Source organism: Hemicordylus capensis, chromosome 6 (assembly GCF_027244095.1).
Source record: "Hemicordylus capensis ecotype Gifberg chromosome 6, rHemCap1.1.pri, whole genome shotgun sequence".
NCBI classification, from domain to species: Eukaryota; Metazoa; Chordata; class Lepidosauria; order Squamata; family Cordylidae; genus Hemicordylus; species Hemicordylus capensis.
Genome location: NC_069662.1, coordinates 8,767,562 through 8,793,172, shown reverse-complemented (window position 1 = coordinate 8,793,172; position 25,611 = coordinate 8,767,562). Strand labels below are relative to the sequence as shown.

The following is a 25,611-nucleotide window of genomic DNA, read 5'->3' as shown; positions in this document are numbered from 1 at the left end:
TTTTCCTCCCAGTATGTTTCCTTTTTTCAAAGGGACATAGGAAGCTGCCTTCTACCGAGTCAGACCCTTGGTTCATCTAGCTCAGTATTGTCTACACAGACTGGCAGCGGGTTCTCCAGGGTTGCAGGCAGGAACCTCTCTCAGCCCTATCTTGGAGATGCTGCCAGGGAGGGGACTTGGAACCTCGATGCTCTTCCCAGAGTGGCTCCATCCCCTAAGGGGAATATCTTGCAGTGCTCACACATCAAGTCTCCTATTCATATGGAACCAGGGGGGACCCTGCTTAGCTAAGGGGACAAGTCATGCTTGCTACCACAAGACTAGCTCTCTCTCCCTTTTTCATCACATCAAGCCATTAAGATCTCCAGGATACCTTTCAATAGTCACTTGGAGAGGGGAATATCTTACAGTGCTCACACTTCTAGTCTCCCTTTCGTATGCAACCAGGGTGGATCCTGCTCAGCTTAAGGGGACAAGTCATGCTTGCTACCACAAGACCAGCTCTCTTCCCAGAGAGCTGCTGGGAACTTGCTTCTTAGTTAAAAAAAACCACACACAGGACTCAAAAATGCAATAGGCATCAAGATGGGGTCTTACTTAACCATATACATGAATGGTTGCTGGTCACTTCTATGAGGAAGCATAGCATGCAACACTTGGGGACACCATTACAGTGAGGTCAGAGCCTCCACTTCGACATTGGGGTGGCCCAGCCCTGACCGACAAGGGCTAATGGAAAGCGAGGAAGGGGCACAGAATCCGCAGACATACACTGCACTGTTTGGCACCCCAACATTAGATCCAGAGGTACCGGCCCAGAATTATATGGAATTCAGGCCTGTGTCTGATTTCATTTTATATTAAGAGTTCAATTAATTCCTGGGCTCAGGGTGAATTGACACCCCAGATCTCAACTGGTCTGTGAGGGAAGAGGCGATCCAGCATTGTATTGTGAAACGGGTACTCAAGGAAACACAAAAGCCAGGCCAGAACAATCCAAATGCTAGAATGTGACTCACTATCAGATAATGTCTGTGGAAGAGGCCAGAGGCTGATCTCCCCTCTCCTGGCAAGAAGTCCATGTTAATCCTTGTCAATGGTTGACTCAATTGCTCTCTATAGAAATTCAACATAGGTAGATGCATACAAAGAAAACACCTATAGACTTTAATTCTTACTTTACTAACACTTTAACACCTTTTTGGGATGAGGCTAGCAAATCTGGGAAGATGCCCCTTTGCAGCTCAGAGATGCAGATTCGCTTTGGGCATTGTCCCCCCCCCGCCTTTCTAAGCACACAGCTTACAGAAGATGGAATTCAGATTTCTCTGAACTGGCCAATATCCTGAATAATTAAAAACATTATCCAGAAGGTAACAGCATTGTCACCCCTTTTTGGGGACCCAGGAAAAGATGAGGAGATTTGAATAGACTCTATGAGAGATCAAAGGAAAATACAACTATAAAGAATGAGGCTACTGGACAGAGAGCTAGCAATCTTGTGCCTACAAGCAAGATCTGCTCACGAGCAATCCCAGAGTTTGCTGCTAAGCCGCAGGGCAACAAGCAGGAACTCTGTCCATGGACAGGAACTGTCTGTGACTTCTACTGCGCAGTGAGAAGTCAAGACTTCCCCAGCCATGGTGCTCTGAGTCTAAGCCATGCTCTGAGCAAACTGCATGCTTGATCCAAAAGCTCCTGTCTCCAGCCAGAAGCCTCGCTCCTTCAGCTGAAAGATCCACCACTCTCAAGCCTCTGATCCTGGTAATATGCTGCCTCTACAAGCCTTGGATCCCTTCATCCTTTCCCCTTCCTCTCCCTTCCCCTCATCCCCCTACTAATTCCTGATCTCCCCAAACCATGCCAGCCCTCAGCTTTCCTTACCCCTTCCCCTTTTCCATCTATATCTGAATTCTTTTAGGCTCTAGGAAGATTTAATACACACACATATGTTAATTAGGAACACTGGGTGAATATTGTTGCTGGCTAGGGTTGAAATACTGTTAGTAATACTGATAGAATGTTCTGCTTTCTGCTCAATTAGATTGATGTTGTTATTCTTTTATACTCAATAAAGCCCATAGAATCATTTAGGATTGGTTTGATTTCCTTTCTTCCTTGCGCCCAGATCCTACATGGTCACTATATAAAAGAACTTGGTCACTTGGTGACACTATGGGACAGGCCTAATTTTGTATGCTAGCTAATGAGCACATTTAGTATACAAATCAGGCCTGGACCATAACAGCACCCCCAAAGCATCTTTGCAGCATAGCCAATAACCACCGGCCATAATGGTTGGTAGTTTGCTAGTATGTCTGTATTATTAGGTATGATTCTGGGCTGACATTCTTTATGATTTCAGAATCTTGGCTGACATTCTGTGCTGTGTTATTGTGAGTCTGTTATGCTGAGCTTCAGGGCTGTTGTGAGGATCAAAGGAAGTGTGGGAGTTGTGTACATGGGGCGGCGGTGCAAGCAGTGCTTCTGCAAGGATCCCTCTTCTCCCAGCACCTCCACAACACCCCACCGTGCTGTGTGATGGACGTGGAATGACATTAAAGATATTTCACATTCCACCTTTTTGAACTAAAAGAAGATTTTGAAGACGGCTGCAGCATGAAGTCCATGCAGGGAGAGGAGAGCTGGTCTTGTGGTAGCAAGCATGACTTGTCCCCATAGCTAAGCAGGGTCTGCCCTGGTTGCATATGAATGGGAGACTTGATGTGTGAGCACTGCAAGATATTCCCCTCAGGGGATGGAGCCACTCTGGGAAGAGCATCTGAGGTTTCAAGTTCCCTCTCTGGCAGCATCTCCAAGATAGGGCTGAGAGAGATTCCTGCCTGCAACTTTGGAAAAGCCGCCGCCAGTCTGTGTAGACAATCCTGAGCGAGATGGACGTATGGTCTGACTCAGTCTATTGCAGCTTCCTATGTTCCATTAATTGGTTATAGGGATTATTTTATGATGGATTATTTTAAATTGATGGATTTTTAAAAATTGGGCATCATGTTCTAATTATATGCCAAATGCATCAAAATATATGCATAAACTGAAACTAACGGAAAGATGTTTTTTTTCCTTCAAAAGTTATAAATACACCTGTTTTTCATATTTAATTGATTAAATAATCAATCAGTTAGTTTAGACTGGTACAATTGATCAACAGATATTTCTTTGATCCAGTGTCTGCTGGCCTGCTTATCTATCTATCTATCTATCTATCTATCTATCTATCTATCCATCTATCTATCTATCTATCTACACATGCACACAAACACCCCATATATACAGTACCTTGCACACTGCTAGCACAAATTGCAAGTATTCTATAAACAGGCTTACCTACAGTCTGTGCTAAAAAGTTTGAAATTCTGTTCCCAAGATGTGCATTTACGTAAATTATGTGAATGATGCTGGCTCAGATATAACCAATTAGTTTTCACAGTTTTCTCTGATTCTGCTGATCACAAGATGGGCAATGATTCCTCTCTCTCTCTCTCTCTCTCTCTCTCACACACACACACACACACACATACACACCCCTTTAGATGCCACTACATATTGCTCACACACTTGCAAACCTCTCTCCACAACTTCAAGGACTAGAAGTTTGTTTTAATTTAAAAATAAATGCAGTGCCTCTCATGACACTGAATTCTCTGTCTAATTTTAGTTTCTACTTTCATGCATTGTCACTATGGAATATACACAGCCATTATAATTGATTAACAAGGAATAATGTAATATATCCTCTTCAAATAAATTGTTCCTATGAACTGTCTAACCTATGTCTGTACAATATTCTCAGTTGAGGATGACTTTACGATACAAGATAATGTCTCTTTTAAAAAACCCAGTTCCCCCAATATCTCTTCCCCTACAGAATGGACAACACTTACATTTCTTGCTGGTTCTGGTAATATGTAGGAAAGAGTTATTTCTAGATCAACTCTTGGAGTCCAATTTAATTTTCCAATCCTTTGTCTGACTTTAAAAACCACACAGCTGCACTTAAGGAAAATGGAGAGACTTATGCATCATCTGGCTGTTCTCAAAGTTGATTTTGTTCTTTCCATGATGTGATCACTCTAAGTTCAAGCATCATAACTGAATTTGCTGCTTCCTCCACTATGAACATGTGATTTATGGTTCATGTATCAACTCTGGATCTAGTTCCACCTAATATTCCAAAATCAGTTTGGCATCAGATGGTCTCTTTACATCTCAGGGAAATCTCAGTTCTTTAAAAAAGTTTGTTTCTAAAACAAATCTGCAGAGGAAAATCTAGTCTATAAAAGCAGATGAGCAGAGAGTGGTTACATTTTGCTCTGTCCTTCCTGACTGTCTGCCCTGGAGATGTTGAATGGTTATATTCTCTCCTCCTCCAAAAGATATATCCCTTGTCACCCACACAAATTCGTCACAATGACATTGGTTTGGGGCACTGAAGACAAGTTTATGTTTTGAGGATTTCAAGATGTCACGCTCACAATTAGGTCACAAGGGAAGTTAGGGAAGGGCTGCAAACTTTTGGAAACGTCAGTGTTATTCTTGGAGTGGTTTAACAAGCCCTCTTAGGCTTTCATGGGTGATTTTCAACTGCTGCTTTGGAACGAGAATGGCAGAGAAAAGCCCCTCATACAACCGAAAGAATCCAAGGTAACTTTATTAATGTCCTAGGCCAAGGATTCCCAGCAGGGTCAACACACAGGCCTGCTCAACTTAGGCCCCCCAGCTGTTTTTGGACTACAACTCCCACAATCCCCAGCCGCAGTGTCCAATAGCCAGAGATGATGGGTGTTGTAGGCCAACATCTGCAGGAGGGCTGAAGTTGAGCAGGCCTGGTCTACAGCATATGTTCCTAACCTGTGGTCCTCCAGATATTGCTGAACCACAACTCCCTTCATCCCCAGCTACAAGATATTGTGGTTGGGGATGATGGGAGTTGTAGTTCAGCAACATCTGGAGGACTACAAGTTGGGAACAGGCATGGAGGGAGCCCAGTGGCCTGGGTTCTGCCGCTGCACCCCCCCCCAGCCCCACCCCCTGTGTCTGATGTCAGATGCAGGACACATTTAGCCACACCCCCGCATCTGACATCAGATGCAGGGGGTGTGATTTCACTCCCAAATGGGGCCACGCTGCCCCGTTTGGGAGAGAAATTGGCCAGTGCTGCATTTGTAGCGTGGCCAGGAGTGGGCTTTCCCTGCCTTTAAAAGGCAGGGAGAGTCGCTCTGGTCATGCTGAGAATGCAGTGCTGGCCAATTTCACTCCCCAATGGGGCCATGCGGCCCCGTTTGCAAATGAAGCCAAGCCCCCTGAGTCTGATCTCTGCTGTATGATGCAGGGTATGTGGCTGGGGTGCCAAGTGTGGCCCCTAATTGGTGGTGGCCTGGGTTCTTTGAACACATTTGCTCAATGGTGGCTCTGCCCCTGGTTGGGAACCTCTGGCCTATAGCTGGATGACAGGTGCCATCATTGCCAGCAGTGTTCTCTCTACTTTTTTTCATTGGTGTGTGGAATGAGTTTTGTTCTGGGTGGCAGTATCAAGGCAGTGTGTGCACACATGCATTCAGAGAGGGGCCCTCCTGACTCAATCTGAGCGGGATCTAAAATTAACTGAGCAGACATCAAAAAAAGTGTGAGCACATGCACATGCCTTAGAGGGAACACTGATCCTCAACCACAATGGCCACCACTGTGTGAACATGTATACCTTTTAATGTGGTGATTCTCTTTATTTAGCAGGGGGAGAGTAACTGGCCCTATCCACCCCCAGCACAGGACCTCCAGTGACTGTTGCTGGTGTCTATCTTGTGTTTCTTTTTAGATTGTGAGCCCTTTGGGGACAGGGAGCCATCTTATTTATTATTTCTCTGTGTAAACCTCCCTGAGCCATTTTTGGAAGGGTGGTATAGAAATCAAATAAATAAATAAATAAATAAATAAATATTGGCTGATCCAATGTGTCAAATTACTCAGAGTAGTAATTTTGAAATTAAAAGGACAAGCTAGTTTTGCTTTTAATTTCAATGGCACTACTCTGAGTCATTTTCCACATCCTATCAGCCATTGTGCCTGTCTTTCCTCCTCAGTAGATCTAATAGCATTTTCAGGGGTGAGTCTAATGGTGGGGAAAGGCTTAGGGTTAAACTTTCATTCTCATCACCAGCGCTGTGGCCCTGAGTTGAATTAAGTTCCCCTACAGCTTCTTTTAGGTCACCTTAAGTGGTGGAGCGGGGAAATGCTTGACTAACAAGCAGAAGGTTGCTGGTTTGAATCCCTGCTGGTACTCTATTGGGCAGCAGCAACATAGGAAGATGCTGAAAGGCATAATCTCAGACTGCGCGGGAGGAGGCAATGGTGAACCCCTCCTGTATTCTACCAAAGAAAACCACAGGGCTCTGTGGGCGCCAGAAGTCAAAATCGATTTGACGGCACACTTTACCTTACCTTACAGCTTCTTTTAAGCTCTTTAAACGGCATCGCAACTGGTCACGGATCTCCTGCATAACATACCTGTATAGGGTGGGTTTGTATGATCACTGACAAGTCACTAAGTCGGAACTGGAGGTTCTGCAGGAAAGCGCACTCCTGATCAGGGGCACAGAGACAAGGAATCAAGCAGGGGAACTAGTGTCCCTAGGCCACTGGGGGCTGGTGGGGTGGTGCACCAAGGCACCCCCCTCTCCCAGGGCTCTCCTTCCCCCATCTCACACCCAGCCAGCCAGTGAAGCAGCACTCACTGGCTGGGAGCATGAGGCATGCCCCTCTTCTGCTCAGATAGTGCTTCATTCCAGTGCTGGCTGGCTGGAGGCTTCTTTCCCTGCCTCGCTCCCCATGAGGCAGAGAAAGAAAGCCCCAGCCAGTCAGAGCCAGAATGAAGTCCTGACTGGGGAACACTGGGAGAAGAGCCAAACAGACCCTCTTCTGGGCAGTGGCCATGCCCCCTGCATCTGCGTCAGATGCAGGGGGCGTGGCCAGTATTGGGGATGGGGCCACTCAGCCTCGCTCCCAATTCTCCCCGGTTGGCCCTTCATTCCAGTCTGTCTGGGAGCTCCTTCCTTTGCCTCGTGTCTGATGTTGATGCTGGGGGCGTGGTTAGGACCTTGCCCTGCCAGATGCTGGCGAGCTTCCTATGCTGCTAGTGGGTGTCTTGTCCGAACCTGCCAATGACTTCCTGACTTCAGCCCAAGCTTTGTAACCTAGGCTCATGTTGGGCGGAGGTTGTCGGGCTGAAGTCCGTAAGTCCCACCCCCAACCAGAGGTTGTCAGGTTCAGACAAGACACCCACCAGGAGTGTGCCCTCCCCAGGAGCATTGGCTTTAGGTTTACTGACTTGATGCCAATTGTACAAGCCCACCTATAGTTTGGCCCTTAATATAACAATGGGATGCCTTCAGACTCTTCAAGTTCTTGCAGGAATTTCCTTTGATTCCATCACCACCAGCTCCCTCCTGTTGGTCTACAACAGATGATCCTCCACCCATCAGAACCATCAGAAGACAAAACAAACAAACATACAAACAAGCAAACAAACAAACAAACCACAGTCCAGTTTGGATCCAAGATAAAGCAAACAAATAAAACGACGTTTATATATGCATGTGGAGGTATATTTGGTATGTATTTATTAATGTACATTCTTGTATTTATTTTAATTGCTTCCACGTGCAAAGTCTAGGTCTTTTCAGGTTCTCACAACAGAAATGAGGGTTGTGTAGATGGAGGGGTTCTCGGCCATGCAACAGAGAGTGCAGGCTGGATCCACAGATCCCTGTAATTTAGCACTTGCCTGTCAAATAACTTGAATAGCTGGCAGTGACAGCACCAATCACCCACTGAAGTGTAGATACTTCCCCAAACCGGTGATTTTTTGTGTCACTTCGATGGAACATATGAAGGTGCCTTATACAGAGTGATCCCTGCTAATTGGGCAAAGAGGCAACTTTTAAAAAGTGGTGATTCTCTTTATTTAGCAGGGGGAGAGTAACTGGCCCTGTCCATCCCCAGCACAGCATCCCTCCAGTGGCTGTTGCTGGTGTCTATCTTCTGTTTCTTTTTTAGATGTGAGCCCTTTGTGAGCCCTTTGGGGACAGGGAGCCATTTCATTTCATTTCATTTATTTATTATTTCTCTATGTAAACTGCTTTGGAAACTTTTGTTGAAAAGTGGTATATAACTATTTGTAGTAGTATTATATGGCCAAGAAAATCCCTAAGGGTTTAAGGATACTTTTAGATTCAGGATCTTTTAGATGATGTATTTAAACAAAAAATGGCATGCTATCTTAAACCAGTGTTCTGTGGTTCCTATACTGAGCCAGACTATTGGCTCATAGAACTTAGTATGGTCTACTCTATGGCTGGCAGCAGCTCTTCAGGGTCTCAGGCAAAGGTCTTTTTCATCCCTGGATACCTGATCTTTTTACTGAAATGCCAGGGATTGAACCTGGGATGTTCTGAATGGAAAGCATGTGCTCTGTGAACTATGATGCTTCCCCTCGGTGAGTGGACTGCACTGTACATCTCTTTGGCTGGTGTCTGGCAGCCTTGATGCACCATGGCTTACACTGCAAGCAGACTTGTTTGTTGTTGTTTTTTTTGCTCTGCACAGCTCCTTTTGGTGCCTGCAGGATTTGACCAGGGGGATCCAGAAACATGCTTTTCAGAGAAACAGAAGCTGCAAACTTCCAGATGCTGGATTCTGCTCTAGGTACCAAATCCCACTTTTGCATGGTAAACATAGGAAGCCGCCATATACTGAGTCAGAGCATTGGTCTATCTAGCTCAGTATTGTCTTCACAGACTGGTGGTGGCTTCTCCAAGGTTGCAGGCAGGAATCTCTCATAGCCCTATCTTGGAGATGTCAGGGAGAGATCTTGGAACCTTCTGCTCTTCCCAGAGTGGCTCCATCCCCTGGGGATAATATCTTGTAGTGCTCACACTTCTAGTCTCCCATTCATATGCAACCAGGGTGGATGCTGCTTAGCTAAGGGGACAAGTCATGCTTGCTACCACAAGCCCAGCTCTCCTCTGAACTAGTGGAAGCCTTGCAACCTGGATTGAAGTTCATGCAGTTCCATGTTTGATTGCTTGATTCCACTGCGGGGGCCAAGGTGGTCACATTTACTGTTCAATCTTACCACACCTCCCCAGAGTTTCATAGTGTCACAGCCTTCTCACTTGATCTCCACATTCACCTTCCCACCAACCAGCTTATTGAGTGCCCGTTTCATATCTTCGTTCCTCAGTGTGTAGATGATGGGGTTGAGCAGAGGGGTTACAGCTGTGAAGAAGACTGACACCACCTTGTCCTCTGAGAAGCTGGTGGAGGGGCGGGAATAAATAAAGATGCAGTGCCCAAGGAAGAGAGTCACCACCATCAGGTGTGCTGCACATGTGGAGAGCGCCTTGCGTCGGCCTTCTGCAAACTGGTTACGGAGAGAGACCAATATGACACCATAGGAGACCACCAGAACCACAAAGCAGACCATGGAGATCAGCCCTGAGTTGGCAACAATAAGGACCTCAATGATGTAGGTGTCGGTGCACGCCAGCTTGATGACTGGAGGGACATCACAAAAGAAGTTGTCCACCTTCTGGGGGCCGCAGTAGGGTAGTTTGATAGTCATGCAAATCAAAGCAAGAGAGTGGACCATACCACTGATCCAAATGGTGGCAGCCAACAGCAAGCAGATCTTGTAGTTCATGAGGGTGAGGTAATGCATAGGGTTGCAGATGGCCACGTAGCGGCCGTAGGCCATGACCGTGAGCAGGAAGATTTCAGTGCAGGCAAAGAGATGAAGGAAGAACATCTGGGTCATGCAGCCTTCAAAGGAGATGGTCTTTTTGGCGGACAGAAAGTCAGTGAGCATCTTGGGCACGGTAACTGTAGAGTGGCAGATGTCGATAAAAGAGAGATTGCTCAGGAAGAAGTACATGGGGGTGTGAAGGCCTTGGTCATAAACAATGGTGACCATGATGAGGATGTTTCCAGCCAAGGTCAGCAAGTAGATCACCAGGAAGATCACAAAGAGTACCAGCTGCATCTCAGGGTTGTCTGAGAGACCTACCAATATGAACTCGGTCATCGAGGTCTGGTTTTGTGTGACTGCAGTCCAGTTTGGAGCCATCTCTTCTTGAATGTCTACTCTAGAGGAAAGGAAAGAGCAAAGGAACACTATTTTGTCTTCAAGATTATCAGTGAGAAGTGCTGAATCCATATTTAAATAATGACAGTATTGTCAATCAATCAATCAATCAAACTTTACTATTACAGTCACTGATTAGTAGAAATAAATTCTGACAGTATGCCATCACAATATGAAAGGAAAAAATAGAAATAATGATAGATATGATATATAAAATAATATTGCTATATAGGGAGCTTACTATTACTGCTATTAAGTACCTATAAAAGGTCCATTACTAAGAACTAGTTAACTAATCAATTGCTAGACATCACATTAAACCATACTACCGAGGTAGATAAGAGGACACCTGGTCTTGTAGTAGCAAGCATGAATTGTCCCCTTTGCTAAGCAGGAAGGAACCACACTGGTTTGCATCTATATCCCTATAGAATCCACAATACATATCAAAGGACTATCTAGTCCAGCATGCTGCTTCCCTCGGTGGCCAGCCAGGTGTTTCTGGGAAGCCCGCAAGCAGGAGGTGATGTCTAATAGCCCTCCCCATCCATGGCTCCCAAGCATGAGTAAACAGTAAAGGTAAAGTGTGCCGTCAAGTTGATTTCGACTCCTGGAGCCCACAGAGCCTAGTGGTTTTCTTTGGTAGAATACAGGAGGGGTTCACCATTGCCATCTCCCACAAAGTATGAGATGATGCCTTTCAACATCTTTCTATATCTGGTATTAGTGCCCACCCTGAATGTGAAGGTTCTATATAACCATAATGACTAGTAGCCTCTGAAAGACAGATCCTTGGTGAACATGTCTGTTCCCCTTTTAATGTCACCTTTGTAGCCATCACCCTGAAAGAGATTTGGGACCAACTGTTCTCTGTCTCCTGACATCAGATTTCTTATACAGCAGTATCCACTGGTCATGAATGTAGGGCTGATCTACACATTTGGAAAACACATGTGGCAAAGCTCTGCTGAGGCTGTACCACTTCAGCATGCAGGTGGAGGATTGCATGTTTGAATGCTCTCTGATATTAACCCCCCCCCAAAAAAACCCTCTCACCTGTTTGTGGAAAGCTAGCTTGTCAGGGAAAATGCCTCTAGCTTAGGATTGCCCATGTGCTACTTCTTTACCTGCAAGGAGTTTTTGATTCTGTACAGCTCAAAGTTGCCTGAGAATGGCAAATAAATTATTGGCATTTGTCAAAACCCATCCGATCAGCTCAACCCTCAGTTCTCATCCCCTACTGAAAGGCAAAATAAATCTCCCCCCTCATTTGGGGCTAATAGCAGGATTAAGGGGGGAAACTGGAGGGCTTAGAGCATCAAATGCAGGGGGAGGTAGTGTTTAACCTCCCCTTCAGTCCCCCCACCCCACAATCCTGCTATTGGCCCCAATTGGAGAAAAAAAGGCACAATACAGATTTGTTTTGGCCCTCAGTAGGGGATGAGCGAACTAAGGGGTTGAGCTGATCGGATGGGTTTTGACACATGCCAATAATTTATTTGGAGGTCCATGGTGGGACTCAGGGCTTTTAAAAAGGAAAATGCAGAACTGCACAATGGTATATGAGTGTATTTCACACTCCATGACATTTAGAAGCCCACACAGAGTGGGAGAAAATCCTCTGAACTGGAAATCTGACAGCACGATTGCAGAAAAGGATGGTATTCTCTGATGAAGACTCTGTGGGGAGTAGCAATGGCATCTTCAGGAAGCGTCTTTGGTAAGGGAAGGAGAAATGTTGTAGAGCACCCTGGTCAAGCAGGGTTCTGGGTTCTAGAGAAGCCTGGACTAATTACTTGACTTTTCTCATTGTGATCAGTCACTTTTTGCATCATCTGATCTGACATGAGACATGGGACAACTTTTGCATGGCTTGAGTTTTTGAACTGCACAAATGTTCTTTTAGAATGACCTTTTTTGGTGTGTGTGGGAGAAGTGCAATTTTTTGTGTCTGGCTGCTCCCTGATGAGACTGGATTTATGCACTGCTCCCCCAAAACTAAGAGTAGGACTAGTGGCATGGGGTTAAATATCCCCTTTCCAGGACTACTGTCCCAATTTGCTCCTCTCCCAACTGCATTTAAGTTAAAGAAGAAGAAGAAGAAGAAGAAGAAGAAACCATGGATGCATCACCATCATCATCATCATCATCATCATCATCATCATCATCATCATCATCATCATCCAATTTTTAGACCGCCCAAAACTTCCATCTCCAGATGAAAAAAACAAGTCTTTAGAAACTTTTAAAGAGTTTCCAGAGATGGGGGGAGGCTGTTATATCAGCAGGTAGTGCTTTTAATTGTGGCAACAGAGAAGGCCTGTCCTTGTTGTGTAGCCACCAGACAAATCTGATTTGACGAGGAAAGGTTTTGGTGGCTGGATCTTAAGAGGAAAGCAGCACCCTCGGTTTTTCACACAACTGATTTGCAGTTTAAATTTTAAACACTGTTGCCTAACTCAAGCCCTTAAGAAAGGTGGCAACTGCAGATGGACCTCTCCAGGTGATCTCAATGGACAGTGGGTCTCATGGCAAAGAAGACATTGGGGCTATTCTGATGATCTGCAAAAATTGGGCCAGGAGAGCCTAGCCTGATTTTTGCAGGTTGTCAGAACCACCGGGCTCAGCTGCGAGCCCAGTAGTTCTAGAGCGAGTAACCCGCTCAAGAACCCCTGCCCCAAAACCAGGTTTGCAGAGCAAGCGCTCCGCAAACCTGGTTTCCAGAATCGTGAGTGGCCGTGGCGTGGCTGCATGCCATGCCTACTCACGAGTAGACCCCCCAGAGGGGAGGCAAAAAGCCACCTCACGGGGGTCTCCCCAGTCCAGGAGCCGCGTGGCCCCCAAGCTCCCCAGACCCCGCCGTCTCTGTCTCGGAGCCGGCAATTGTGTGGGCGGCCAATCCGGCCGCCCAGGGCTCCCTCTCTACTTATGAGCGGGGAGAACGTGTTTAGCCTGCTCTTCTCGCTCACCGCCCCAAACCGGGTCTCACGGATTGTGAGACCCGGTCCATTCTCTTAAATACCTGGGCCTAAGCTATTGGCGCCAAACTCAAGATTAGTTTAAAGAGATTGCTGCCTTACAGTTTATTTTATTTAATAGCAGCCTTGATCCAGATCAGAATCCTGGAATGCCGGAAAGGTAGTTTTAACCCCTTCCCCCTGACTAAGGTCTTGACGAAAATCAGTCCTCCAGAACTGCTGTTTTCTCCAGAAAGGAAGCTTCTGGTTGCACCTACTGGAGCTCCTCAGCATCAGCCCGGGGCAAATAGCAGGTTTGGGGAGGATTTTTTTTAAAATTGAGACTACTGTGCAGGGGGACCGGGCTAAATACTTCTCCCTCCTAGAAATCTTGGTGTGAGACCCCTTGGCCGGTGGGTTTCTATTCATTCATTCATTCATTTATCATATCTCATTTATCAAAGAAAACATAAAAATGAAACTTTAACTACTACTATTGCTGCTGTTGCTACAAATATTTGCACTACACATTCATGTATCGTGCATTTTGCTCCTAGGCTATTTTAGTACTAAGCATTGCTTATAATCCAGTCCTGTGCATGTTTACTCAGAAGTAAGCCCACTGAATCCAGTGCCATAGGATGGCAGCCTGCTCACTTCCATCCCATCTGCCTTTCAAATTCTAAATGCTTTCAAGTGTGCAAAAGACTTAGAAGGTTGTAAATGCCTCAGGCATGGCTGCTGATCCTTCTTTGCTTGGTTCCAGGGAGGGTTAATGGTAACCACTGGGTTGTGGCGCTGGTCTTCATCCAATAGATAACCTTGTGTTTTTGCAGCCTCGCACAATATTGGTTTGTTCCAAATGTTCAGCAAGCTGATCCCACAGAGATTGGAACTTGTGCAATGGAATCACAAGGGGAATTGTTAAGATGTGCAACACTTTTAGCTAGTTTGGACTTCTTTGGGCAAACCACGTCACTCTTCCCTTGGTACCGAAGTGGCAAGTTGATGCAGAATTGGGCAAGATAGAAGCCAAGGACTAGTCTGACTCTTTGGTTTGGATACTCTCGGATCCTGGTGGAATACTCTACATCAGGGTTTCTGAACCTTGGGCCCCCAGATGTTGATGAACTATAACCCCCATCATCCTCAGCCACAATGGACATGGCTGGGGGTGATGGGAGTTGTAGTCCATCAACATCTGGGGGCCCAAGGTTCAGAAACCCTGCTCTACATTATTGTCCTCACCAGGGAGATGAGATACACCAGAGAGATGGAGAGACAGATAGTTGATTGATGTATCTAAATGCCTGACTTCTCCTTTCTTAAGGGCTTGAGTTCGGCAACAGTGTTTAAAATTGAAACTGCAAATCAGTTGTGTGAAAAACCAAGGGGGAAAAAATGCTGCTTTCCTCTTTATATCCAGCCACCAAAACCTTTCCCTTTCAAAGCAGATTTGTCAAAACTTCATCAATGCTCCGACTTGGGCCAAGCCAGTGGTGTTCAAACTTCTTCCTATCACTGGCTCTTAGTCATGATGGCCTGGTGGAAGGATTCAGAAGCCTTGCTCCACTGAAATCCAGTTGCAGGTGGGTACCAGTGGCTGTTGGCTTCATGTTTTGCTTGTGGGCTTCCCAGTGGCATTTGCAGAAGAGGCCATAGCTTAGGGCAGGGTTGCACCACTCAAATTGAACCAGTGGGGCAGAACCCACCATGTTTTGGTGTGCGGGGCCAAGGTCAATTTTCAGCATGTTAATTATTACATCAAAATTAATTAACATTATTAATGAAAACAATTATTAGCTACTTGTGGATCTTCCCCAAGGATCCATAATTTTAACGAAGGATAGTGGCCGGAAAATAATCCCTGCTGAGTCAGTGGGGTACCAGCCACAAATAAATGTCAATAAATGAGAGTCACTGTGGTGTAGTGGTTAGAGTGTTGGATTAGGACCAGGGAGACCTGAGTTCAAATCCTCATTCAGCCATGAAACTCACTGCGTGACTCTGGGCCAGTCACACACATATCCCTCAGTCTAACCTACCTCACAGGGTTGTTGTGTGGATAACATATCCAACATATTATCCAACATGTGTGAATAGGCAGAGCAGGATATAAATGTAAAAATAAAATAAAAGTCCTCTTTTCTTCCTAAATTGTGTTGCTCTAAGGCTGCAATCTTAGGCATGTTTACCTGGGAGTAGGCCTTACTGAGTACACTGTGGGACAGATTTCTGATGGATTTATAAGGCAGTTTCAAGCATGAATTGTCCCCTTTGCTAAGCAGGGTCTGCCCTGGTGTGCATTTGAATGGGAGACTATGTGTGTAAGCCCTGTAAGAGATTCCCCGTAGGTGATGGGGCCGCTCTAGGATGAGCACCTGCATGCTTGCATGCAGAAGGTTCTGAGTTCCCGCCCTGGCATCTTCAACACAGAGCGGAGAGAGACTCCTGCCTGAAACCCTGGAGAAGCTGCTGCCAAGACTGAGCTCAAGGGATCAAGGGTCTGGACTTGGTATATGGCAGCTTGAGCTTCCTATGTTCCTAAATAGAGAGGAGGAGAGTTGGGATAGGAGGAAAGGAATGGCCCCTTTTGCTAAGCAGGGTCTGCCCTGGCTTGCTTTTGAATGGGAGACGACATGTGTGAGCACTGTAAGACATTCCCTTCAGGGGAAGGAGCAATAGCTCAGTGGCAGAGCATCTGCCTGCTAGCGTGCAGAAGGTTCCAGGTTCCCTCCCTGGCATCTCCAGGTAGGGCTGAGAGAGATTCTTGCCTGCAACTTTGGGGAAGCCCAGGGGCATAACTATAATAGGGCAAGGGGAGACAGTTGTCTGGGGGCCCACTGCCTTGGTGGGGGGGGGAGCCCAGAGGCAAGTCACATGACTCCCCCAGCTGAGCACCTGCCCGGGCTTCCTTCAGTTGTAATCATCCTCTGAAATTGATGTGAGTGTTAAGACCTGGAGCCACCAGAACAGCAGGCCTTTCTCTAGTACCACTAAATGACTTGCATCGTCCACAATTTACAAAACCTTAAAAAATAATAATTTAGGATGATGTTCTATTGTGGCACATAAGACAGACAGATAGATAGATAGATAGATAGATAAAGAGATAGATATATATATCCTTTTTTGTTACCACTATTCAGCCTCATTGAAGATTTCTTTACTTCATGAGCTGAGCTTCAGTGAGCGGGGGCCCATTTTAAAATCTTGTCTCTGGGCCCACTCCAACCTTGCTCCGCCCCTGGAGAAGCCGTTGCCAGTCTGTGCAGACAAGACTGAGCTTGATGGATCGAGAGCCGGACTCGGTAGAAGGCAGCTTCTTATGTCTGTATGAGGAGAGAGGGTAGGGCCTCCTCGGAGAAGAGGGAACTGACGGAAAGAACTCTGCCTCCCTGGGGTGCGCGCTGCCGGTGCCCATCTGATGCTGCTGCAGTGCTGCCTCGAACCCCGTGCATTCCACCCATGCCTCAGTCGCTCCTCTGGCCTTCACCGTCACATGGTCTCAAGTGGCCACGGCTGCTTGTCAGTGGGGCAAGACAAGAGCTCTTCATGGCTCCTGTTCTTGCTGCAGGACATTGCTACCTGGGGGTCACCAAAAACATCTCTGTGGCCTGCATCTGGCCCCTGGGCTTGGTGTTGTGCAGGCCTGGCTTAGGGGCAGAGCACCGACGTTGCTCGTAGGAGGTCCCAGGTTCAATCCCAGGCAGCCTCTCCAGGTAGGGCTGGGAAAGACCTCCTGCCTGCAGCCTTGGAGAGCTGCTGCCTGTCAGAGGAGACAATGACTAGACCTGGTCTATCAAGCTCAGTATGGTCAGCTCGGATGTGGTAATCGTGGCCGAGTGGTTAAAGCAATGGACTAGAAATCCATTGGGGTCTCCCCGTGCAGGTTCGAATCCTGACAACAATGTCAAAACAACATTTTAGGAGGAGAGCTGGTCTTGTGGTAGCAAGCATGACTTGTCCCCTTAGCTAAGCAGGGTCCGCCCTGGTTGCATCTGAATGGGAGACTAGATGTGTGAGCCCTGTGAGAGATTCCCCTCAGGGTATGAGGCTGCTCTGGGAAGAGCAGAAGGTTCCAAGTTCCCTCTAGGGCAGCTTCCTATGTTCCTATGACACCTGGCAGCTTAATAGATAAGCTGACTCCCTGGAAGAGCAGAATACTTAGGGTCCCATGAAGTGATAGGAAATTCTGTCTGTGGTGGAGAATATCTAAGACTGGACAATACGCACATGCAAGTCATCAGTGGAAGGACCAGTCTGAGCAGACAGACTTCCCTCGACCAATGGCATGCTTGCCACTCCTTCGATCTTCCCCTGCCATGTATGGTGAGAGGAAGGTGTCAGGCTTGTTTTAGCAAGGTGGCAATGAGGCCCTGAAAACATTCCCCAGAAAACTCTGCACTATTCAGGGGGTCTATGGCAGACAAATTTATGCAGAAAATGTCTCTTGAAGATATATAAGGGGGAAATCCCTTCCAGATCAAACAAGGGTCCATCTAGCCCAGCATCCTGTTCCGCACATTGGCCCATAGAAGAGGTATACAGATATACAAAACCTTGGAGAGCTGCTGCCAGTCACAGGAACATAGGAAGCTTCTATATACTGAGTCAGACCATAGGTCCATCTAGCTCAGTATTGTCTACACAGACTGGCAGTGGCTTCTCCAAGGTTGCAGGCAGGAATCTCACTCAGCCCTATCCTGGAGATGCTTCCAGGGAGGGAACTGGGAACCTAGATGCTCTTCCCAGAGCGGCTTTATCCCCTAAGGGGAATATCTTACAGTGCAAACACTTCTAGTCTCCCATTCATAAGCAACCAGGGAGTACCCTGCTTAGCTAAAGGGACAAGTCATGCTTGCTACCACAAGAGCAGCTCTCTTCCCCATGTCAAGTGTTGAATAACCTAAGTGCTGTACATGTGTGTACAATATTGGATTGTTTCTATCTTATTGTTAACCACCCTGGGGTCTTAGGATGAAGGGCGGTTAATAAAATAAAATAAAATAAAATAAAATAAAATAAAATAAAATAAAAGCCTGTATGAATCAGATCTAGCTGACAGAAAACCTGAGTGATAATTGTAGCATGGAACAATTGCTATGGAAAGGCTGTCTTTGGCAACCTGCACATGTGCAGAGGCCGTGTATGTGCTGGCATGGTGCAGGAGCAGCTGGGAGATGCCTAGTTGCGGGGAGCTCCGGGATGATTGACTCCTTCGCTTTAAAGGGTCTGTGGAAGCCCTCGTTTTTAAAGGGATGTGCCCTGCAATTCGGTAGCCAAATCACGATTCGGCACATCCCTACTTGTAGGAATGTACTTGCTGAGAGATATTTTATGGATAGATGGAAAGGAAGGAAGGAAGGAAGGAAGGAAGATGCTGAGATTTATCCTGCAAGCTTCTTTTTCTAATTTAGAACTTTGTGGAACTAAGTGGATTCTTTTGAAGAATGAGATGCCTACAATGACCACTAGGGGGCAGGAGACAATCAAGAATTATTTGCCATTTGGCCTTTTGTGGTCACGAAGGACATCCTTTCGGAGTGCAGGGGAGGAGGGCATGAAGCCCGTTTAAACAGAATTAGAAACTTCACAGTTATTACATTTCTTTGTGAATGCCAGCAAAAGCCCCATCATTCAGCTAAGAAATCTGGCACTATGTAAAGAAAGAAGAAAATTAAGTTTTGCACGTGTTTTCGATGGAGAAGTTGAATTTGAAATTTGGATTTGGAAGCCTTGTGATAAGTCAAGTCACAGAACAGCGTTTTAGAGTTGGAAGGGATCAGTCTTCTAGACTAACCCCCTGCTCAGTGCAGGAAGCTGCTACATAGACTCATAGAAGTTTAGAGTTGGAAGGCCTGAAGATCACCTAGCTTTTGTGCGAGAATGGCAAGGGATTGTTGTATTAAGTGCAAAGTCACATGATTAAAGGTGTAGACACAACCCTTAATAGTTAACATTTAATGTAGTATCTCCAAGAAGAGGTACTTCTACACCTGGGACCAGCTGTTAACTCCAGCTTGAAACACGAGAACCATTTTAAAGTTCTTATATACCGTTTTTTCCTTCTCTTGCTGTTTTTCAGGGATATGTTGCCACTGAACATGGAGATTCCATTTAGCAACTGTGCTTCCTAATCGTTGAAAGAACTTTCATGAATTTGTCTAACCCTTAAAAAAAAAATCTACCTAAGGGCCAAGCCGCATGTCATGAAAAATTGGATCTCCTGATCTTTTTTTTTTTTTTTAAACACATTAAAACAGGCATGGTGCTCTCCAGAGAGGATTGATGCAGTGGTGCTTATGAAGAGGGTGTTTAAATTCATACCCACGATTTTCCTAAAACACAGATACCCTATTCCTTAAACTGATCATGCATTGTGTAGAACGTTTTCAGGTTCATGGGGGTGTGAGGGGAATAGTGTGATCTCTCTCTCTCTCTCTCTCTCGTCAAATTGTTATTCCACCTTTCATTAAAACAATCTCAAGGCAGTTTACAAAACATTTAAAACAATATAAGACTATAAAACAGTCACAGAATAAAAACATTAAATTGTAATATACAAATACAAATCTATTTGAATTTTTAAAAAACCCCAAAACATACCCAATAAGACCATAAAATACAGAGCAGCAGCAACAAAAACAACACTCTATAAAAGTGATCAAACCATCCAAAGATGCCTGTGGTCTGTGGTTTTCTGAGATCTAGGTGAGCAAATGGGCCTTTCACAAGAGAACAGGAGTTTTCTTTACTGCCTTTCATCATGCAGATATATTCAGATCGCTGGGCTTCTTAAGAACAAAACAGAGTTGGTTTGCCTCCTTATTTCAGAGGCTGAAGGAGCAGGTTGCTTCTGTCTTCCATCTGAGAGATGTCCTCCTCCACTCTTCTCTTCATCCTTGGTGAGCCAGCTTTTGAATTTCAGTCAAAGGCCAACTTATCTGCTGGTTTAATTGATGTTATAAACTTAACTATAACTGATACGTTGCTGATTTTTGGATAACTGATGTTCGTCCTGCCCAGGGTGGAGATTTCCTCCTTGCGGCTATCAAATTGTTTTTGGCAAAATCTTTAGCACAACACTTGAGCAGAGCACAACTGGGCCCTTATGCTAACTTTGACTTGTTTGAGAGGGTCCAATCTGGATTTTTCAGAGCCCTCTTTATAACGCCAAAATGTGTTGCCAATGCTGCACTAAAGCTGGAAGCAGGTTTGATTAGCATAGAAGATTTCGTTCTTTCCTTGGGTCACGAACAGTCAAAAGAAATTATTCAACCATGTATAAAGGACATTGAACAGCAGAAAGATATAAGTCTGCTACCCAGCTCCTATAAGATACGGAGGGAATCCTCTGTAATTGCATCAGTGCCTAGTCTTTCATCTCTGACATACTCCAAATACTGCTGGGCATTTTCTAGGGGCTTCTTTCAATGCCCTTCCTTTGGCATTACTGGAAGGTAGATTTCCGAGTATCCTTGTTTCACAGCAGCAATGTCCTTGTAGCGCTGGTGAGATTGAACAATGAGATCATTCACGCAGTCAAAAACTGTGTTCTATCTGGGCTTGGGAGCTGTGTGTGCTTCCAATTTTTGGTTGTGTGGAAGCAAGGTAGAAGGAAAACCTGTGTAGGAGTGATAGCTTCCCAGGTTTTCCTCCTACCTTGCTTCCACGCAACAGAAGATTGAGTGTACACACAGTTCCCAAACCTCAATAACTCATATTCTTTTGTGCTGTTGTTTCTATTGAGATTTGAGATTGGATTGGATTTCACCATTATTAGTTGGATTCCCGGGACATTTGGATGATTTTTATGTTAAGTTTTTTTTAGAGGATAGATAGTCCTATGTCACCTATAAAGTAGCTAAATTTTGGGTTTTTAAAGTATCTATGGCAGGTCTTATGCTTGTCTAGTCAATATGAGTAACAATGATATAATCAATGATAGTCAGTGATGTATGTATGATTAAAAAAATCACTGACCATAATAAGGATTGACCAACCGATGTTATCAGGAATGACTTCAAGGAGTAGTGGGCACACACACCCCTCCAATATTTCCCCCATTCACTAGACTGGAGCTTGACAGGAAAGTGTCAGTCATAGTATATTATGGTCCCACAGCTTCAATTAATTATTTTTAAAGGCCTTGGTTACCTAGGAACATAGAAAGCTGCCATATACTGTGTCTGTAGGTCTATCTAGCTCAATGGACCATAGGTCCATCTAGCTCAATATTGTCTACACAGACTGGCAGCGGCTTCTCCAAGGTTGCAGGCAGAAATATCTCTCAGCCCTATCTTGGAGATGCTGCCAGGGAGAGAACCTGGGACCTAGATGCTCTTCCCAGAGCGACTCCACCCCCTAAGGGGAATATCTTCCAGTGTTCACACTTCTAGTCTACCATTCATATGCAACCAGGGTGTACCCTGCTTAGCTAAGGGGACAAGTCATGCTTGCTACCACCAGACCAGCTTAAAGAAGCGTCCTCCTCTACCCCAGAACAAGCTGTAGAAGTCTGTGCAGCCAGACAGGTAGGAGACTCATTAATTACTTTAATTACTTACTAATTACTTTAATTACATTAATCACCTCACCTCTACAAGTATTTAAAATATAGCAAAATCCTTGCTCCCCTAATAATGTTCCTTGTTCCTCCTTTGTACCCCGCAGTGTTCTAGAGTCACTCCTGATGTTATAGAAACTATAACTGAGAAGCTGACAAGATTTGACAGAAGTCTGTCCTTCCAGCCTGAAGGGTGCTTGTTCCCAACTGCAGTGAAGGAACAGAAAGAGGCAAATTTAAACCTGCACAAGACCCTCCTTGATTGATTGCACCGGTCAGTTAATTAACTGTAGCTTATGGCTACAGTGCACAATCCTAGTGTGTTGCATGTAAATGTATGAAGTTATTTCCTGCTGAGTCATCCAGTGGTTCATCCAGCCCAGTATTATCTACTCCGGGGTACCCAGCCTGGGGTCCTCTGGATGTTGCTGGACTACAACTCCCATCACCCCAGCCACAACAAATGGTAGCTGGGGATGATGGGAGTTGTAGTCCAGCAACATCTGGAGGCCCACAGGGTTTAGAATCCTTGGTTTACACCAGGACTGTACCACTTTGGCTCACCAGTTGTTGTTGGGCTACAACTCCCATCATCCCCAGCCACAGTGGCCAGTAGTCAGGGGTGATGGGAGTTGTAGTCCAACAATAGCTGGAGGGCCCAAGTTGTACATCTACACTGATTTGCAGCAGCATTTTGGTTGTTCATCATTTGCTATCTGATGTTTGAGCCGGAGTGGTCAAGGATTGAAGCCAAGACCTGAAGGATGTGATCTGCCCTGAACTGATGGTCGCTGTTATGCTCTACATCCAGTGCGTCTCCTCTCTCTCTCTTTTCACACAGTGGCTCCAAGCCTTGTCTTTGGGCAAGTGTTCCAGCCTGAGGTACTCTGCTGTACAGAGGGAGACAAGATCCAGATCACATGCACTCAAAACGTAACTAGCCATGACAATATGTATTGGTACCAGCAGCTGTCTGCTGGGGGGACCTTGTCTTTGTTGGGACAGGCGTACGAAGCTGTGTCCACTCCAGCTGGAGATTTCAACATGGATGTGATCAAGGCCTCTCGCCTCACCAGGCTTAGCAGAGAGACGGCAAGACTGCAGGATGCTGGCATGTACTTCTGTGCTGTAAGGGGCACAGTGAGAGGAAGCCAGGTGTGACCAGTACAAAAGCCACAAGCCTGTGTTGCTTGGGGAGTGGAACGTCAACACGGCAAAGTGCAATGGAGCCTTTGAACAATAAAGCCGGGCATGGAACAAAATACAAAGTTCTACAAATTGAAATTGAAAGGCTGTGGCAGAAGAAGACCAAAATAATCCCAGTAGTAATTGGCACCCTAGGTGCAATTCCAAAACACCTTGAAGAGCGCCTCAACACCTTAGGGGCCACAGAAATCACCATCATCCAACTACAAAAAGCAACTTTACTGGGAACAGCCTATATTCTGTAATGGTTTAATTGTTGTTTTAAAGTGTTTTTAAATTGTTAGTTGTTATATTGTTTTTAATTTGTTTTAGCTCTTTACTGGTTTAGTGGTTTGTTTTAACTGTAAACCGCCCTGAGCCATTTTGGAAGGGCGGTATATCAATCAATCAATCAATCAATCAATCAAACAAATAAATATTCTGCGATGATATCTATAATAACAGCAACAACATTGATAATAAAATTCTGGCATCCCAGGTCCTTGGGAAGGACTCGATGTCTGGATAAAACAAACCAGTCAATAACACCTGTCTGACTGTGTAAACAAGAAATAATACATTGAATAAAATTATATCAAAATCATAACTATGTCACTACAACCCTGTGAATTGGATTTGCTTTAAAGTTCAGTTGTAAGGGTTGAAATGATGTATTTATGATTTTGATATAATTTTAAAAGTATGTTTGTTCACTGTGTTATTCTATTATCCACATGAAACTTTGATGATTTGGGGTACTATTTCATGAATATAGTGTCATCACTGAATTTCTTTTTGGTTGTTACACAGTTCTGCAGAATCCCATAATATTTGTCTTCTTTTTCCCTTTTAACAATATAGTTAAAATACATTGAAATCACTTGATTGAAGAAATTATGTCCAGGGTTGTCCAGGATTACAGAAAGAATGTCCAGGTTTATAGCTGGATGTTGGGCTTGAGTTTAACTATACTCAATGTCCAGCTGTAATCCTATGCACAATAATCATGTGGGAGTAACCTCCACTGAATGTTTCTTCTACCCCAAATAAAGTGATTTATTCAGCAGCAAAATGGTATAAACTATATGGACAGATAAACTATAAAACTATAAACAGATAAACTCTATAAACTATAATGGACAGAGGTATATAGACTTGTGCTCAGAATACCCTGACAGTTCTTGAAATTCATCTTTTAGCCTCCGCGTGTTACCTAAGCAAGGAGTTCTCAAACTAGAGGCATGGCATAGACAACTTCTAAATAGATAAATAATGTCTAGCCTAAATCTGCTTCCTTGTAATTAGGCACATAGGCACATAGAAAGCTGCCCTCTACTGAGTTGGACTGTTGGTCCATTTTACTCAGTATTGTCTACTCCAGGGATTCTCAACGTTGGGTCCCCAGATGTTTTTGGACTTCAACTCCCATAATCCCCAACCAAAGGCCACTGGAGCTAGGGATTATAGGAGTTGAAGTCCAATAGCAACTGGGGACCCAACGTTGAGAATCCCTGGTCTACACAGACTGGCAGCGGCTTCTCCAAGGCTGCATGCAGGAGACCTTCTCAGCCCTATCTTGGAGAAGCCAGGGAGGGAACTTGGAACCTTCTGCATGCAAGCAGGCAGGTGCTCTTCCCAGAGCGGCCCCATCCCTTGAGAGGAATATCTTACAGTCCTCCAGACATGGAGTCTCCCACTGAAATGCAAACCAGGGTAGATCCTGAAGCTATTCTCATGAGCAGCAGAATTGCAGCAGATCCTGAAGCTATTCTCATGAGCAGCTATTCTCATGCAGCAACAAGAGTAGTGTGGCTCCTGACAAGCCCGCTTATGAAGCCCGCCGCTAAACCTGGGTTTTGGGTACACCCAAAAACCAGGTTCCTGGATTGTGTGTTGTTGCGGCATGGCTTTGTGCTGCACTGACTCATTAATAGCCTCCCAACAGGAGGCTACAACAATCCTTCTGGCATTGGGAGGCTCCCCAAAAGGCATGGTGCCTTATGGGACTCCCTCGAACCCCGTCGCCCCAACTAGCTCCATGACAGAGCCAGTAATGATCTTGGAGGCCGATCCGGCCATCCAGGGAGGGCTCCCGAATATCTGCGGGGAGAGCGGGTCCTCGCAGACCGTGTTTCGGCTCTACACATTGATCCTATGAAGAGCCTTCCTGCTTAACAAAGGGGACAATTCATGATTACTGCCACAAGACCAGCTCTCCTGTTGGTTCAAGTTCTTCCCTCGGGAGTGTCAGAGAACACGTTCGCTCCTACGTAACAGCTCTTCAGACATTTGAAGATGGCCAACATCTCCCCTCTTAGTCTTCTCTTCTCCAGGGTGCTTTCCAGATTAGACCCTAGAATGGGGTCAGGACGTATCTCTGAAGTGTGCCTACACACTTCCTGTGTCATGACCCTGCAGTCCCTGCTGACCACAGGGTGCCGTTCATATTTCGGATGACTTGTTTCGAATTTAATCACTGAGATTTAGTGCTATGATGTCATTTATCCGGGGTAAAAAAGGTGTTGCTTTTCCAGGTTATTATTTTCAATGAGATTGCTCCCCCTGCAGGTTTTAAGTTTTGACTGCGTTTTGCCTGAATGAGTGGCTAATCTGGAAAGCACCCAGGTTAAATATACCCACCTCTTTCAACTGTTCCTTATAGGACTTGCTTTCTTGGCCTCTCGCCATTTTTGTTACCTTCCCCTAAACCAATTCCTGTTCATCAACATCCTTCCTAAAATGCA

General features: G+C 45.4%; 1 protein-coding gene across 1 annotated transcript; it reads right to left on the bottom strand.

Annotated features, from left to right (window-relative positions):
* Nucleotides 1-9,184: 9,184 nt before the first annotated feature.
* LOC128329714 (olfactory receptor 4E1-like) lies at nt 9,185-10,117 on the bottom strand. Its single transcript, XM_053261325.1, has one exon. It carries the CDS (start codon nt 10,094-10,096, stop codon nt 9,185-9,187), a length of 912 nt encoding a protein of 303 aa, XP_053117300.1. The 5' UTR covers nt 10,097-10,117.
* Between the last annotated feature and the right edge of the window lie 15,494 nt (nt 10,118-25,611).